At 37.6% G+C, this 16027-nt stretch overlaps 1 protein-coding gene across 6 annotated transcripts in view; it reads left to right on the forward strand.

Moving 5' to 3' along the window:
- The window catches only part of DLG5 (discs large MAGUK scaffold protein 5), a 110897-nt gene extending 95732 nt beyond the window's left edge, over positions 1-15165 (forward strand). For all 6 annotated transcript variants that reach the window (XM_061450507.1, XM_061450525.1, XM_061450541.1 and 3 more), the window contains 12 exons: positions 151-313; positions 1225-1358; positions 2008-2172; positions 2555-2738; positions 3666-3814; positions 4122-4292; positions 5406-5602; positions 6312-6455; positions 6639-6766; positions 7595-7704; positions 9491-9600; positions 13319-15165. In XM_061450507.1, the coding sequence (XP_061306491.1) occupies positions 151-313; positions 1225-1358; positions 2008-2172; positions 2555-2738; positions 3666-3814; positions 4122-4292; positions 5406-5602; positions 6312-6455; positions 6639-6766; positions 7595-7704; positions 9491-9600; positions 13319-13422 (1759 nt within the window). In that variant the 3' untranslated portion in view covers positions 13423-15165. The remainder of the gene's footprint in view (positions 1-150; positions 314-1224; positions 1359-2007; positions 2173-2554; positions 2739-3665; positions 3815-4121; positions 4293-5405; positions 5603-6311; positions 6456-6638; positions 6767-7594; positions 7705-9490; positions 9601-13318) is intronic.
- Positions 15166-16027: the final 862 nt, after the last annotated feature.

A 16027-nucleotide genomic window follows, 5' to 3' on the forward strand; every position in this document is an offset into this window, starting at 1 on the left:
ACAGTTAACAGTAAATTTTTTAAAAGTAACTGTGTAAACCTATTTTATTATTACATTTCAGACAGACAGAAAGTATTGCATGTAACTTTGACGTTGTAATGGTTCAAGTACAATTTTGTCCAAATCAGTTTTAACTATCTCCTCTAAAAGGCCCTACATGGAAGAGCCACGTCATGTTAAAGTGCAGAAGGGTTCTGAGCCACTAGGGATTTCCATTGTGAGCGGAGAAAATGGTGGAATATTTGTCTCTAAAGTAACAGGTGGGAGCATTGCCCATCAAGCTGGCCTTGAGTATGGTGATCAGTTACTAGAGGTAATTTTTGCTTACTACTATTCCTATGGCTTAATGAATCAGTTCAAATGAATCCAGCCATAACTACGTTCCCTAAAAGAGTATCTTGTGAAAGCTTGTGTACTGTGAGATGTAGCAAAGGGTACTCTGTATTGTGATATTCCAGTAATTGTGATTGTTGTGATATTTTGTCAGGCTTTATCATAAAATAATGTCTTTTGGTGGTAGATCTGCATTGCATCTTTTATAGATACAATTAAATTTTAAGCCTGTAAACAATATAGTCCCAACATCATACTCTGCCTGATAATGTGAGTAAATATTCATGTGACTGGCTTGTACCCAGTTTCAGGCTGCTGTTGCTGTGCCATATCCTTACCTGAGATACCTGGTTTAAAAAATACTCACCTGGGCTTTAGATTAGCTATTGTCGTGTTTCTGCTTACATATTAAATGTGTGGAGAAGCATTTTTAAAAGTACAGAGCTGCTTTGTAAATGTTAGGTCTGTTCATGCTTATGTATGCTAAAACATCATCTGTTTCACAGTGTGTGGATGATATTACAATGGACCTGAATGGATTATGGATCTGAATTTGTCTTCAAATCCTGAATTTATTCAGATCAGTGATCTGAACCAACTTGTGTTTAATCAGTGATACCAGCTATAGCACAGTTCTGAATATTTATGTCTTTCAATAGTAAAAAGATTTTTAAACTCACGGTCAGGTTACCAATGTTTTGAAATTATAATGATTCCTTCCAATGAGTAAACCCTAGGAATCATTGTATAGCAGCATTTTCATCTTCCTATTTACCCCAGTGGAAATAAGTCAGCATATAGACAAGAAACTAATTAGGAGAGTGAAAGAACAATTTTGTTAGTTTGCATCTGAAAACTTGACATCCTGGTTTACGCATTTTTTTTCCTTAGTTTAATGGAATAAATTTGAGAAATGCTACAGAGCAACAGGCTCGACTAATCATTGGACAGCAGTGTGACACCATTACTATTCTGGCTCAGTATAACCCACACATGTATCAGCTTGGCAATCATTCACGATCAAGGTAAAGTTGGCTAGACTTTGAAAAAAACCTACTCTGGTCCATGCTGTTAGATAACTTCTTTATAGTGTGCTTGCAAACATCAGCACATTTGTAGTGTGATTGCTTAGAAAAGTAAGGTGTGAATACCTGCTTGTCAAAAAGAAAGTAAAAATGCTTGGTGCACCTGCTAGATTTTCTTTCTTATTTGGGCATAATCTTTAGATACACTAAACTAAAACCAAATATTATGGATTAGGATTAGGATTATGAGATTCTGATAGTTCTGATTGGTTTTTGGGTTCGGTTGGGTTTTTTTTTTACTTGGAGTTTCTAAAAACTAACTGGAAAAGGCATATGACCATGTAATTCCATTTTGATGCGTGATCACACCTCAAAACTGAGCCTTATCTTTCTGTTAGACTTGGGGTGAAGATAGGTTATTTGGCATGTTGGTTTGAGTTTGTGGAATGGGTTTAGGGTTTTTTTTTTGCATGGGCTTTTGGGGGGGGGGGGGTGTTTGCTTTTTGTTTCATTTTGTGTCCTGTCCCACCCCTACCCCTCGCAATTTATGATCAAGTTAAATCTTTGACTGTGTGGAAAATATTTGGCATTGGTGAAATACTAACCCTCTAGTCTTTTATTCTTGTTTTCCCCTGCACCTCCTCCTTAGTTCTCGCCTAGAACCTGTGAGTAATCATTCCACCCCTCAAGGCAGTGGAGCTGCAACGCCTGACAATCATTCCGTAATCGATACTGTGAGTGAACAGGATGAAGGAACGATGACACCCCCGTCCAAACAAACCACACCAACTACAAGTCCCCGGAATTCTTTAAGGTCGAGAGTAAACTTTTTGCCTTAAGGAAAAAAAAAAAAAATACGGTCAGGGTGGGTGTGGGATGTGAAGGGTATTAAAAAACAAAGTCTTCTTCTGTGAATGCTTTGTCTGATTGAAATAAGTCAGCAGATAAGTAGAGGCCAGGATGCATGCTTTCAGACTGTTTTTGAGAGACAGGGTGTGCAAGGAGCAAAGAAAATTTTACTGCAAGATTGGTTTAGTTAAGAAGGTCAGCAAGGAACATGATGTTTGTCTTCAAGACTGTATTTGTAGGTGACCTATTTTGAAAAATGATGTAAATTCATATTCAGATGACTAGTTGATTGTATGCAGTGCAAGGTTTTAAATTGGAGTACATGTGCTATTTCTTCCTGTCTAAAGGGGCCCTGTGGACACAAACAAAAGGACCCCTGAACCTAGAACTGTTGTTGTTAAAAAATCCCAAGTTGATCTTGGGATACAGATATGTGGTGGAAACCTGTATGGAATATTTGTCTCAGATGTAGATGATGATAGCCCAGCCAAAGGACCTGATGGACTTGTCTTGGGTGACATGATACTTGAGGTAAGCTATTATGAAAAATCTGAAGTGTACTAACAAAATGTCTAGGGTGGTATAAAGAGGGATTTGTACAAAAAAATCATGTTGTCTCACAATGGGAGATGTTCTATGAATCTTGAGTTCCTGTCACAAAACGTGGGTAAGAATAGTGAGAATGCTGTGACATATGAAGAGCTGGATGATGTGGACCTGGAGAGCTACCACTGTTGACAGCACAAGTTGCCCACAGGTTTGAAGGACTAATGTATATCCACTTGGAATTGTGAACACCTACTGTCTTCATCTAAATAGGAAGCCTTGAACCTATTGCTGTACATAGGATAAAGGCAAGGACATGAAAGATACCGCAAAACAGGAAAATTCTTACAAGAGTTTTGGGAAATATGTCTTTGCAATATGTCTTTGTCTCTGATTTCTGTATCTGAAATGGGAATATTTATCTACTTGGCAGGACTGTTAAGGTTATAAACACATTTATTTTTATGACATTTCCAGGTAAAACTGAGGATTGATTCTCTCTGAGCACTGAGACTCTCCCATTGTGCATTACTATCCCGATGGAGACTGTGCTTTGTAATTGTGCTTTCTAATTCTCAGACCACTTGCTTTCGAAAAAAATACTAAATTCTTTCCAGTGTGAATTTTATGATTCTCAGCTTACACCTTGAAAACTATTTAAAGAATTGCCGACTGTCATGGTGCATGTCTGCTGTGTTCACTGTAGTTTGTTTTCCACCCCCATGTCTCAGTCTCCTGCTAGACATCTTAAGGTGCAAACTGTGCTAGAGTTAAGTAACAAGATTGCTTGTATATAGAGCGTGCCAGTGGTAAAAACAAACTTATTTTGCATGTTTTTCAAATTCACCTGATTCTGTTGCCCATTAAGATACAATTTCACACTAAAGGGTTTCCGCATTTTGTGTTTTGTAGTATGGGGCCATTGATATGCGAAATAAAACAGCTGAGGAAGCTTATCTTGAAATGCTGAAGCCTGGAGAAAACATAAAAATAAAGACTCAGTACAGAATAGAAGAGTTTAATAAGATAAAAGATCTTCCTGGAGATGGATTCTATATCAGGTATTTGAGCAAGACTGGTAATGACAGCATAAGACTTAGGATAATATGCTGACCATTATGAGAGAGATATTACATCAGTTTTATCACATTTTTAAAATTAAAAATTTACTCATTTATCCCAGGTAGTCTTTGACAGTGAATACACAATCTGTAGCATAGTGAGTCTGCAATGTTTCACTGTAAGCTTGTGTGCTTTTGAAATGTAACGTGCTGCTAATCTGTTAGCTTTTTTCAGTATAAATATGCATGTTCTTCCCTGGAGTTGATGGAGATCAGTTGCAGAGCCTCTTTATGTCTTCCTTTCTAGAGCACTTTATGACCGTCTGGCAGAGGTGGAACAGGATTTAAGCTTTAAGAAGGATGACATTTTGTATGTTGATGATACTCTACCACAGGGAAACTTTGGTTGCTGGATGGCTTGGCAGCTAGATGAGAATGCTCAGAAGCTGGAAAGAGGGCAGATTCCAAGTAAATATATGTGAGTGACCTCACTTATCTTACAGTCTTTAAAAGTCTGACTTGTGAGATGTGGTATAAAAGACTTGTTTGCTTCTATTCTCTCTGGGCGATACTAATTCTTAGGCATGATATTTTAGGGATGTCATATTTTAATAGCATTGAATTAAAAATACTGCTCTATCGAGTTGGTTTTAATGTTACTAAATAGTAAACTAGAAATGGAAATTACACATAACTAGTGTTGTGATAGATAATTCAATAACAAAAGTGAGGGTAACCACGGAAAAAAATATCCTTTAATCCAAGGTTATCGCAATCATTCTTGGGAAGTATCATGATATTAAGTTACTTGTGGACAGCAACATTGTTATAAGACTATGTATTCTCCACAATCTCCTAAAGATGGTAGAGCGCTTAAGAGGAGTATGCAGGAACTAAAATTTTTCCGTTGTTACTGAAATTGCATTAGTTACTACTCAGTGATTTTTAAAATTTTTTTTTAAGATTATTTGTTTGCTGTTTTCCTTTTCTTCTGTTAGTCTTCTCTCTGTGTCATAACTGAAAATCCATCCTAACAGTGGGACAGTGGTACCATGTGGAATGCATGGAAGTACAGTATATACATACAGACCCATACATATCATTGATAGGCTTCTTAATGAAGGTGGACATTAAAACCACCTACACTTTACATGTGTTATGTGGCCAAAATGTTTGTGCTCATTTAGAAGAAAACTTAATGTAGTTACTGTTTTGGATTGCTAATAATTAATTTGTAAGGATTAGTAGTAACTTTATAGAAATAATTGGATCTTCTGAGCAAGGCTGACTTTACTGGCAAGTACCTACTGCTGGTTTTGCTTTGACTGTCAGAGTGGTCACACTTTGTGCCATGCTGCTACTTATACTGTAAGAATCCTGAGGTAATTATGTTAGTGTGATGTTTTCAGGTGCTTGTTATTTGCTTTATGTTAATGTTTCTTTCTGATTAACTTTCTGTGATGAAGATACTCAGACTAAGGCTTGAGATGGTAATTTCCAGTGTGTTCCAGAAGTAGCAGTGATACTGTTTGTCAAAAAAATTTTAAAAAGTTAAGTTTAAATACCAACTCTTTAGTCTGTTTCATTATAGGATGGATCAGGAATTCTACAGGAGACACAGCTTATCTGAGACTAAAGATGAAAACAGCTCATCTAAGACATTGTCAGCAGCAGCACGGAGGTCGTTCTTCAGAAGAAAGCATAAACACAAGCGAAGTGGTTCCAAAGATGGAAAGGATCTACTGGCTCTTGATACAATCAGTACAGATTCAATTCCTTTCCTGGATGGCAAGTACCTTTGTTATACTTTGCAGGGCGTTGCCTTTCCTTCCCTTTTATTTTTAAGCAGTTGCAGCATGTCACAACAAATAATGTTACTTTCTGGTTGGTCTGAATACAAATAGTGATCATATGTCCCATGTACATTACTTTTAATAACAATTATTATTTTTTTAATTTAAATAACAGTTCAGAGTGTTTCAAGTTTGGGTTGCTTTTTTGTTTTTTTGAAGTTTATTCCTAGATCTATTAACAGTAATGTTTCATTTGCAGAGGGATATTGCTTTTTGATGCATGGTTTTGGTTTTCCTTTCAGCTGTTTAATTTCTGTCCAGGTTGCTTAGACTAGATAGAAAGCCTGGGCACCACTCAAATCTTCAATTCTGTTTCATTGCTCCCCTGCAAAAACCATGTTGGTTGCAATGCTTACTTCCTTGGAAAAGCTCAACAAACCGTTGCACAAGGAAACAATAGGAAGGATTGGTTTAAAGTGTGTGTATATGTGGGAAGCACCAGGTTCAATTAGAAAAACATCTATTTTCAGCTGTCGAGTGGAGAAAATTGCAATAATGGCTGGTGAATGTTTTTTGTTCTTGTCAAGACCCTTATCCCTTGCAAGAGATTTGTTTTCCTAATTACTGTAAGGGTGCTTCTCCTGATTTGAGGAATGTTGGGAAAATAATTTATATTTTTGTAAGTAAATCTTCTGTGTCTGTAGATTCTGCAAGTCTGGCATATCAGCGTGTACAGAAAGTGGACTGTACCTCTCCTAGGCCTGTCCTTATTCTGGGACCTTTACTTGATGCTGTGAAAGACATGTTGGTCAAAGAATCACCTGGAAAATTTTGCAGATGTCCTCTTGGTAAGTGTGCAAATATAACCAATTTATCCTTGCTTAGAATACATAGATAGTAACATCTATATACATAAACTAAACAGTAGCACAAACGTGGAAAAAAAACCCAAGAATCTGAATTTGCAAATGTTTCATTAGCCTTGCTCTGTGCCTAAGGAATAGTAATATCTCTATGTTTCTGTGAAATAGAGGTTATGAAAGCTTCCCAACAAGCCATTGAACGGGGTGTGAAGGATTGTCTGTTTATTGATTATAAACGGAGGAGTGGACATTTTGATGTGACAACTGTAGCTTCAATAAAAGAGATAACAGAAAAGGTGAGTGAATTTTATTACTGTACTTACTTGTACAGTTTGCAATATGTGGTCATACTATGTTTGCGGGAGTGAAAATTATGTTAGTATTGTCCTTCTTTAAGACATTCAGAGAATCAGTCTCTAGGCCACTGAGTAAAATAAAATTTACCTCACTTTGGCATGTAACTGCTTAAAGATTTAAATATTATGTTATGCAACCTCACCTTTGTAGAAACCAGGAATGTGCATATGCTTTTACAGTACTATTAAATAAAGTTAGAAATAATTTTCTTATTAAATATATTTTTCATAGATTCTATCCACGACCTCCTAAATCAGGATTTAAGTTTTCTAACCATTCCATTTAATACAGAGCATAAACATCATAATAATCCTGGAGACAGATGTTAATTAAAGTGTGTTCATTGCTTATAGTTTTCTCTCAAACCGCACAGAAAGTCTTATTACTTTGGCAGTTGTTTTTGATTACAGCTTCTGAAAGATGAAATTAATATAATATTTAAATTAAAAAAAAAAAAGTATTGCATATATTTCAATCGGAATTTTCATTTCATTAGTTTTTGAAATACTTTTATTTCTATCAGTGAATGCTTTTGATACTATGAATGGAATTTCTTGCACGTTTTTCATCTTCCGTGTTTTGTTATAAATCCTTCAGTTACAAATTGCTCAGGTAGCAATTCATAACTGAAGTAGCCCCAAAATGCTAAAGATGTAGCAAAATTCTGTTGGGTTGTTGTGATTTAAGTAGGGGAAGAAATGGGGGAATTGCACGTGTGCTTGTGCTTTTTAACTGAATGAGTGTTTTGCATTTACATTTGATCTTAGGATTGTCATTGTCTGCTTGACATCGCTCCTCATGCCATCGAACGGCTCCACAGTGTTCATATCTACCCTATTGTAATTTTTATTCGCTACAAAAATGCTAAACAAATCAAGTAAGTCTGTGAGGGGTATAGTTCAGGGATGTTTATTTTAGCTTAAAATAAGCTTGTTACCTCTATTATTTCTTTCATCCTAGTCATCTTAAATCTTTTAAAAATAATGTGGAAATTGACCATAGAAACTGCTGAGAGGTAAATGGTCTTAACTTCATTTTTGTTGCATGAGAATTAAGAGGATCTTTCAAAGAAATCAAAACAATGTACACTAACTGAATGTACTCCAGGCAGCACTCAGATCTTTCCTGCTCACCTTTGTATGAAGCCCTAATACAGTTAGGTGGTGATGATGCAAAGAGCCATTAATCCTCTCAATGGGTCCAAGTGTGTGAATGCAGTGCTTATTGATTTGTAACCTCGGCTTTCCCACCTTCATTCTTTAGTGAAAACAGCAAAGGGAAAGTTCCTTTTGCCATGGAGTTCATATACTGTGGTCTTCTCAGGCTGTGCTGTTTCAGCAATTGGGAATTTCCTGCTTAAAGAAAGCCAGGAGCAGAACGTGAGAGTTCCAAACCACAGTCTTTACCCTAATGTTTAAGTAAGCCTTCACATGTTTTGATAGATTGATTTGGGAAGAAGTGACATAATCTCCCCACAGAAATATTAAGAAAGTTTTGTTGAGAGCTCTTGTCCTATCTTCATTTTGCAAGTTGAAGACTTCTTATATTCTTATGTTACCTGTAGGTAAATTTGATTACTATCTATTTAATAAAGAAGATAGGTATCACCACTTTAAAGTAGAAGCAAGTCATAAAGCAGTGTAGTATATTTCATTACCACAGTAGGATCATGCACTTGAATGACAAATGGAACTGTCATGTCTTGCGCCCCTTTGGAAATGGAATGATGACATTACAGCTATTTGGTTTTTTTTGGAGAGTGACACAGAGTGAGTGAACTAGGCACACAAAGATTTCTAGCAGTCATCAGAATAAGATGCAGTGGCACATTGTCTCTGCCTGTTATGAGCACCAGAGGTTTTTCCAAACAGCCTTTATATAGCACAGGTCCTGTTGGCGTTCTCTGAAATACTACTCAGCAGTGATTGGTTAGTTCAGTGGTGATTTTTTTTTTTTTTAAATTTATAAAATCTGTGCTGCTTCTCTCACTGCTGTAATAAACTCTGTTTTTATTGTTTCAGTACCTATCTGTATGGCCCTACTGGTTGATATAAATTCCAGTTCCTTTTAAACAGAATCCTTTTCTGGGAACCCCAAGTCAGAATTGGAGGAGACTGTTACAAGCCTTGATAGGAATTAAAATATTTATTGGTTTCTTTTTTTCTTTCCCATTTGTATTTTGCCCTTTTTAAATTTTATTTTATTTTAGTAATCGAAAAAGTAATCCAAAAAAAGTGCCATATATAAGACAACATGGAAATATTCTATTTGCTTGATGCTCAATATTTCAAACCCATAAAAGAGCAGCACTTGAGCCCAGCTTTGTTTGGGAAGTACTGGAGTGTACATGAGATAACGATCTGATTCACATGAACTGGAAAAAGTACTCTTTCTCCCTTAACCCTCTCTCAATCTCCAAGACTTTAAATGAGAATACTGTCTTGATCTGAAAGCAGATAAACTTGTTAGCACTGCAGTGAATGTTTATTATGTTGATACTGCTGAAACACAGTAGATGGCACTCTATGCACAGTGTTACGCTTGCAAATTAGTTAGCCTTTCATATACACCCAATTGGAGGTAATAATTTCAAGTCCATTTAAAGAAAAAAAAAACAAACAACTCTTACATGAGGTTTTTCTTTTTTTCTTTCCTTTTTGCAGAGAGCAAAAAGACCCAATCTTCCTGAGGGACAAAGTTACACAGAAACATTCCAAAGAACAGTTTGAGACAGCTCAAAAAATTGAACAAGAGTATAGCAAGTACTTCACAGGTTAGTATTTCAGTAGGAATACAACGGCAATTTGAGCCTGCATTGTTATTCAGAATAATTAAATTCAATTTCAGAGGCCTTTTTAATGTCATAAAATATATGAATCTCGGATGAATGTAAAATATATGTCATAAAATACATGAATCTTGGATTATTGAAGTTAATACTTTCTTTTTTTACTAGAGGAAGATAACTGTCTTTGAAGATTGTCTCTGCTTATTTCAGAATGTATTACCACATGGTTCCACATACATTCAGAAGAATGGGGACAAAATTCTAGCCACCTTGATGTTAATGGCAGCAAAACTTAAAAGGAAAAAATGAAACAAAGCAAAAGATCCCCCTGAACAATGGGACTTTTGCAGAAATATTTTGAGGCATACCAGCCAAGTACAAGAGAGAAGAGGGGGGTGTATTTAGTATAGGGTTACCTCAGCACATACTTAGGGAAGCTGCACATTCTCAACAAAATCAGTTATGTGGTATCTAATAGCCATACAAATGCTCACTTAAATGTCACATACTAAACCTTCACAGACAGTGTGCATGGCCATCATCACATGTTATCTTCTGCCCCTTGTTAAGTCATTTGTTGCATTTTAATGTCACCCTCATAATGAAAGTAGCGCTCAGTCCAAGAGAGTCCTATGTGTATCTTCCCACATGCTCTATGGCAAGGACCTCCCTCTGTTAGTGCCAGGTACAATGGACTCCAGCTTTCAGCAACATTTCCAGATGCTGGTAGTCAGAGAGGACTGGTGTTCAAACTGCACTGACATTTAAGCTTGTAGAAATTATAATGTTGTGAATAAAATAAGCATGTAGATAGGTATGTTGGACAGAATCATAGAAAGATTTGGGTTGGAAGTTCCAACACCCCTTCTGCAGGCATGGACACCTGCCATTAGATCAGGTTATTTAAAGCCCTCTCCAGCCTGGCCTTGAACACTTCGAGGGATGAGGCATCCACAACATCTCTGGGAAACCTATTTCAGCGCTTCACCACCCTCACAGTAAATAATTTCTTCCTAATATCTAATCTAGATCTACCCTCTTTCAATTTTCATTCCCTGTGTCTTATCCCTACATGTCCTTGTAAAAAATCCCTCTCCAGATTTCTTATAGGCCCCCCTTTAGGGTACTGGAAGGCTGCTCTGAGGTCTCCCTGGAGCCTTCTCTTCTCCAGGCTGAACAAGCCCAACTCTTCTCTGTCTTCATAGGAGAGTTGCTCCAGCCCTCTGATCATCTTTGAGGCCCTCATCTGGACTCTCTACAGTAGGTCCATGTCCTTGTAGTAGGGGCCCCAGTGCTAAATGCAGTACTCTAGGTGGGGTCTCAGGTGAGAGGGAGTAGAGAGGGAGAGTCACCTTTCTCAACCTGCTAGTCATGCTCCTTCTTATGCAGCCCAGCTTATGGTTGGCTTTCTAGGCTGCGAGCGCACACTGCCAGCTCATGTTCAGTTTCTTGTCAATCAGCATGCCCAAGTCCTTTTCCTCAGGGCTGCTCTGAATCTCTTCTCCACCTAGCTTGTATTTATGCTTGGGATTGCCCCGACCCAGGTGCTGGACTTTGCATTTGGCCATGTTGAACTTCATGAGGATTGGACAGGCCCACCTCTCAAGCTTGTCAGGGTCCCTCTGGATGGCATCTGTACCCTCCAGCATGTTGACCACACCGCATAGCTTTGTTTCTGCAGCAAATTTGCTGAAGGTGCACTTAATCCTACTGTCCATGTTGCTGACAAAGATACTGCACAGCACTGGTCCCAGTACTGACCCCTGAGGAACAGCTCTCGTTACTGATTTCCACTTGGGCACTGAGCTGCTGACCACAACTGTTTGAGTGTGACCATCCAGCTAATTCCTTATCTACTGAGTGGTCCATCCATCAGATTCATGCCTCTCCAATTGAGAGACAAGATTGTTGTTCAAGGCATTTGGCAATGTCCTGCACAAGCCCAGGCAGATGATACCTATTGCTCTTACCTTATCCACCAGCATTGATAGAAGGCCACAGATTTGTCAGGCACAATTTTCCTTTAGTGAAACCATGTTGGTTGTCACCAGCCATGCCTTTATTGTCCATGTGCCATAGCATAGTTTCCAGGAGGATCTGCTCCATGATCTTGCCAGGCACTGAGGTGAGACTGAGCAGCCTGTAGTTCCCCAAGTCTTCCTTTTTTCCCTTTGTAAAAATGAGAGTTGTGTTTCCCCATTTCTGTTCATTGGGAACTTCACTGGACTACCACAACTTTTCAAATACCTTGGATAGTGGCTTAGCCACTTCATCTGCCAGTTCTCTCGGGACCTGCTGATGCATCTTGTCAGGTTCCATGGACTTGCGCATCCCTGGGTTTGTTAGATGATCTAAAACCAGATCTTCTCCTGCAAAGGGCAGTTCTTCATTCTCCCAGTTTCCTGCCTTTTCTTTCTGTGACTTGGGTGGTGTGGCTGGAGCTCTTGCCGAACACCGAAGCAAAAAAGGCATCGAGTATCTCAGCCTTCTTCATGTCCTTGGTAACCAGGTCTCCTGTTTCCTACTGAAGGTGGCCCACATTTTCCCTAGTCTTGCTTTTACACCCAGTGTACATACAGAAGCTTTTCTTGTTGCCCTTAATATCCCTGGCCAGATTTAGTTCTGTCAGGGTAATTAATTCTGACATGGCAGCTTTCTGATGAAGCTGTATGACACTCTTTCAGACCTGAGTTCTATGACTACTTCATTTTTTGACTCATGACCCTCTCGAGTTGGCTTTGTTTCCTGTACCAAGTTGTGAGCATGTTGTGTCATCTGAATCACTTCCCCACTGTCACTTGTCACCTTTCATAGGCCTTTTTGGTTACTGCGTTCTATATCCAAACTCATCTGACATGGTTAAGATCAAATTGCTTCTTTTCAGAAAAGTAAATAATACCTTAAGCCTTGTAAGTTTTTCTATATTTTTTCTGTTGTTAGTGGTAGCTGAGGCCAGAGGCTTCGCTGACATATTTCTCGAGTCGTGAAGTTCCTCCTTTTTAAGCCTTAAAGCTAAGTCTCCCCTCCTGTCTCAGTGTTGGCATTTTACTTTTTATGACTGTTACATTTAGCAAGGGTAGAATGCAAAGTGTTCCTTTATCTTCTGAACTGATTTTCAGGGAGTTGCTTCTTGTTGGCCTTTTGTTCCTTGAATGTAGTTGACAGTAAGAATCGGAGTAGGAACCACTGCTGCTTTATTTAGCTCAGCGATCTGTGAGCTGCCTCATAATTTACTTCTAATATTTGTAAATAGTTTCTAGTTGCTACAGCTATAGTCTCTATGTATATTACCACATAAATATGAAACTCCTAACACCACATGCTGAACAGAGAAGGTTTATTATAGCAGGTTCTGACCATCTTTAGACTTAAACTTTGCCACCTGATGCCTCTGAAAATAGTACATGGAGGCCTTTAACAAAACAGTTGCCTTAGTTGATTATAGCCATCAGTTCTGTGACTTCCCTGGCCTGTTTTAAGAACTAGCAGAAGAAGTTGTATATTGAATGCTTAACCTCTTTGTTATGTTTATTCTTTTCCTTATTTTAATAGAGTCATGCATCTGGCAAATATTGAATTGGGTAGATGAGTTCTGATTTGCTGATAAACATTTTGCAGAAAAATGCAAAAGACTGCTCATGTAATTAGAGTCACAACAGTTTGCTTCAGTCTCATTTGTGTGTGGGGGGGTCTTTTTCTCCAGGCATCGTCCAGGGAGGAGCCCTTTCAAGCATTTGCACTCAGATTATGACAACTGTTGATCAAGAACAAAACAAAGTCCTGTGGATCCCAGCTGGCCCACTGTAGATTTATTTTGCTGTGAAACTACTTTGCAGATATAAATAACCAACTAACTTTCTATCCAACGGACTCAGTCCATTTCTGTCTTTATAAAGATATCCGTAAGTGATTTCTGTTTCATGAAGGGGAATGATAACACTGAACACAAGGACCCAATGGAGGCATGTGAGAAGGGGTAGATCACTTCACCGAGCTTGTCTCTTACGTCATACGTGTACACATGACAGGTTGCCATGAGGGGTTGTGACCTGCGTGTACATGTCCATAAGTAAAGAATTTAACAATGCTGCAAAACCCTGTAGAATGGCAAGTTTACAAAAACCTTTTCGAAGTATTTGGTTGTTGCTGTTTACTTGAATGTCTTGTTTTGTTTGTTGGTTTTTTTTTAACTATGTCCTTTCATTTAATGAGGTAACTCTCCAACACAGAGTGAAATTTCTGAATATGAATGAATGGTTTATGCGCAACATGAATCTTAGTTACCATGTTGACCATTTCTAAGCACGTTGTTGACTTGACAAACAGTTAATAATAACATGGGATTGAATTGGTACGTCTTGGGAGTAAGCTCAGAAGGAAGTACACTCCTTTACAGGGCAGACCACTGTTTGTATCCTGTCAGCTCTCAGATATCGTTTCTTGTTTTATGCATGAATTTAATATTTAAACGTCATAATATCTCTGAACAATCCAAGCTTAATGTGTGTTGAAAAATAATAATTTTTGGTTGTTGGGCCTGGATTAAGTACTGGTGGGGAAGAGTCATAAGCTAGGCCTAGCATGCTGTGTTCTGTCACTTTTTAGATACTGTAAATATTGAAAGCTGATGTTGGTGCAATTTTGCAGGGTAATTCTTAAGCTTTGTACTTCAGTGTATAGCATTCACATAGATTGTTTTTATTTAAGAGCAGCCACAGTTTTAGGGCTTTGATTAAAAGCCTTTAGTAAGGTACTAAATTGTTAGTGTTCTCACTGTCAAAAAATAAGTGATCGTTTAGTTTTGGTTGCAATACCTACTTACATACTGTACAAACTCCATTGTATCAGTTCCTTTTTTGTTTTTTGCACTTCTGACTCTGTGTTCCTAACACAGGTTTTGTACCTGTCTCTTCTGTCTCTTGTGCCATGTTTCTTGGGTACTGTGTTTTAATTGTTTTTAAAATGTCATGTGAGTAGAACTGTTTCTTGGTCACTGTTCCTAACATTTCATTATGTAGGTTTCTAGTTTTACACTACAGGCTGTAGTTTTGCTTCTGTTCGCAGCTTTTTTAAATTGAAAAAAGGGATTCTTCTTGCACAATTCTTCAAAAGAAAGATCTGGTCTTAAATTTAAATTCTGTTTTACAGATGCTATTTTATTGTTCAAAATACTTCATATAGTGTCTATATAGTTATATCCTATATAGAGTATTTTGAACTATAATACATACTATATATATATAGTATTTTATATAGTAATGCCATACTATTATAATACTGTATATATATAAATTAAAAATAGAAAATTGTATGGATGAATTACTAGTCAAAGTACTTTTCATGGTGAGGGACAGAAGTTGTTTTTTTGTTTATCTCATTTTTTGTTTGTTTTTTAAAGTTTGAGGTCAGAGTAGACTCCAGTGGTACAACTGAAACAGACAGGTACTGTTCTGACATGGATTTTCTGTACTAAAATGAAAATGTCACTTTGTATCAAAAAAAAAAAAAGTTAAACTGATAACTAAATAAAGGTCAATTTCTGTAACTTGACTTGTGTATAAGAGGTGCATATAGCTAACGTTCTCTTTGTTTAGTTGAGTCCTCATATAAGGTTCTGCTTTCTGACTAAAACTGTCACATAGATTCAATTCCTTGACAGGAACAAGTTTCAGTTTTATGGTTTTGCCCAGCCTTGCATACATAAATACCAAAAACGTTCAAAAATCACAAGAAACAAGAAATAAGATTGAGGTGTTGGGTTTGTGTTAAGAGTTTTTTAAGATTCTGGCCCAGTGGTGTTAAGGATTTCGAGTGGAAATGAAATTGATTGGATGTAGGCTTTAACTGGAGAACTAGTCTATTGCTATTGGTTTTGAGTGAGTGTCACTGGAAAACAGGGAAAACAAAAATGTGAATTATTAGGCACATTGTAGAATTCTACATCTCATTACACTGCAGACAGAGCAGCCTCTTCCGTTCATAGAGTTACCTGAAAGTTTAGGGAAGCTAGTTATTTTGTATTAACTTAACTGCTTCATCACTTGCTGGATTCTCTCAGATGGCAAAGTCAGCTTCAGCAGGAACTGTGTTGATAGGTGGGCAGTTGTCATACCTAATAATAGCCTCCAGTTATAAGACAGGACTTGTACCAATCTGCTTTTCCATTGTTCCATCTTCTAATAGAGGATCAAGAAAATGAGAACAGGCAGGTTCTGGCAGGTTAGTAACAGCCATACCTTGCGTATCTTCTGATCTCAAGGAAGTAGAGTTGAAGTCTTGCTTAAATACTAGAAAGATACCTTAGTTCAGTTGAAGAGTTTCCTGATAAACCATTTTATTTTATAATACTACATGCTGGAGCTAGATTTGGACTTTGTTCCAAAAAGAGCAACTTTATCCAGATGTTTAAATA

This window comes from Pezoporus flaviventris, unplaced genomic scaffold (genome assembly GCF_033815535.1).
Source record: "Pezoporus flaviventris isolate CSIRO_AGI_PZ_B2104156 unplaced genomic scaffold, CSIRO_AGI_Pfla_v1 ptg000001l, whole genome shotgun sequence".
NCBI lineage: Eukaryota > Metazoa > Chordata > Aves > Psittaciformes > Psittacidae > Pezoporus > Pezoporus flaviventris.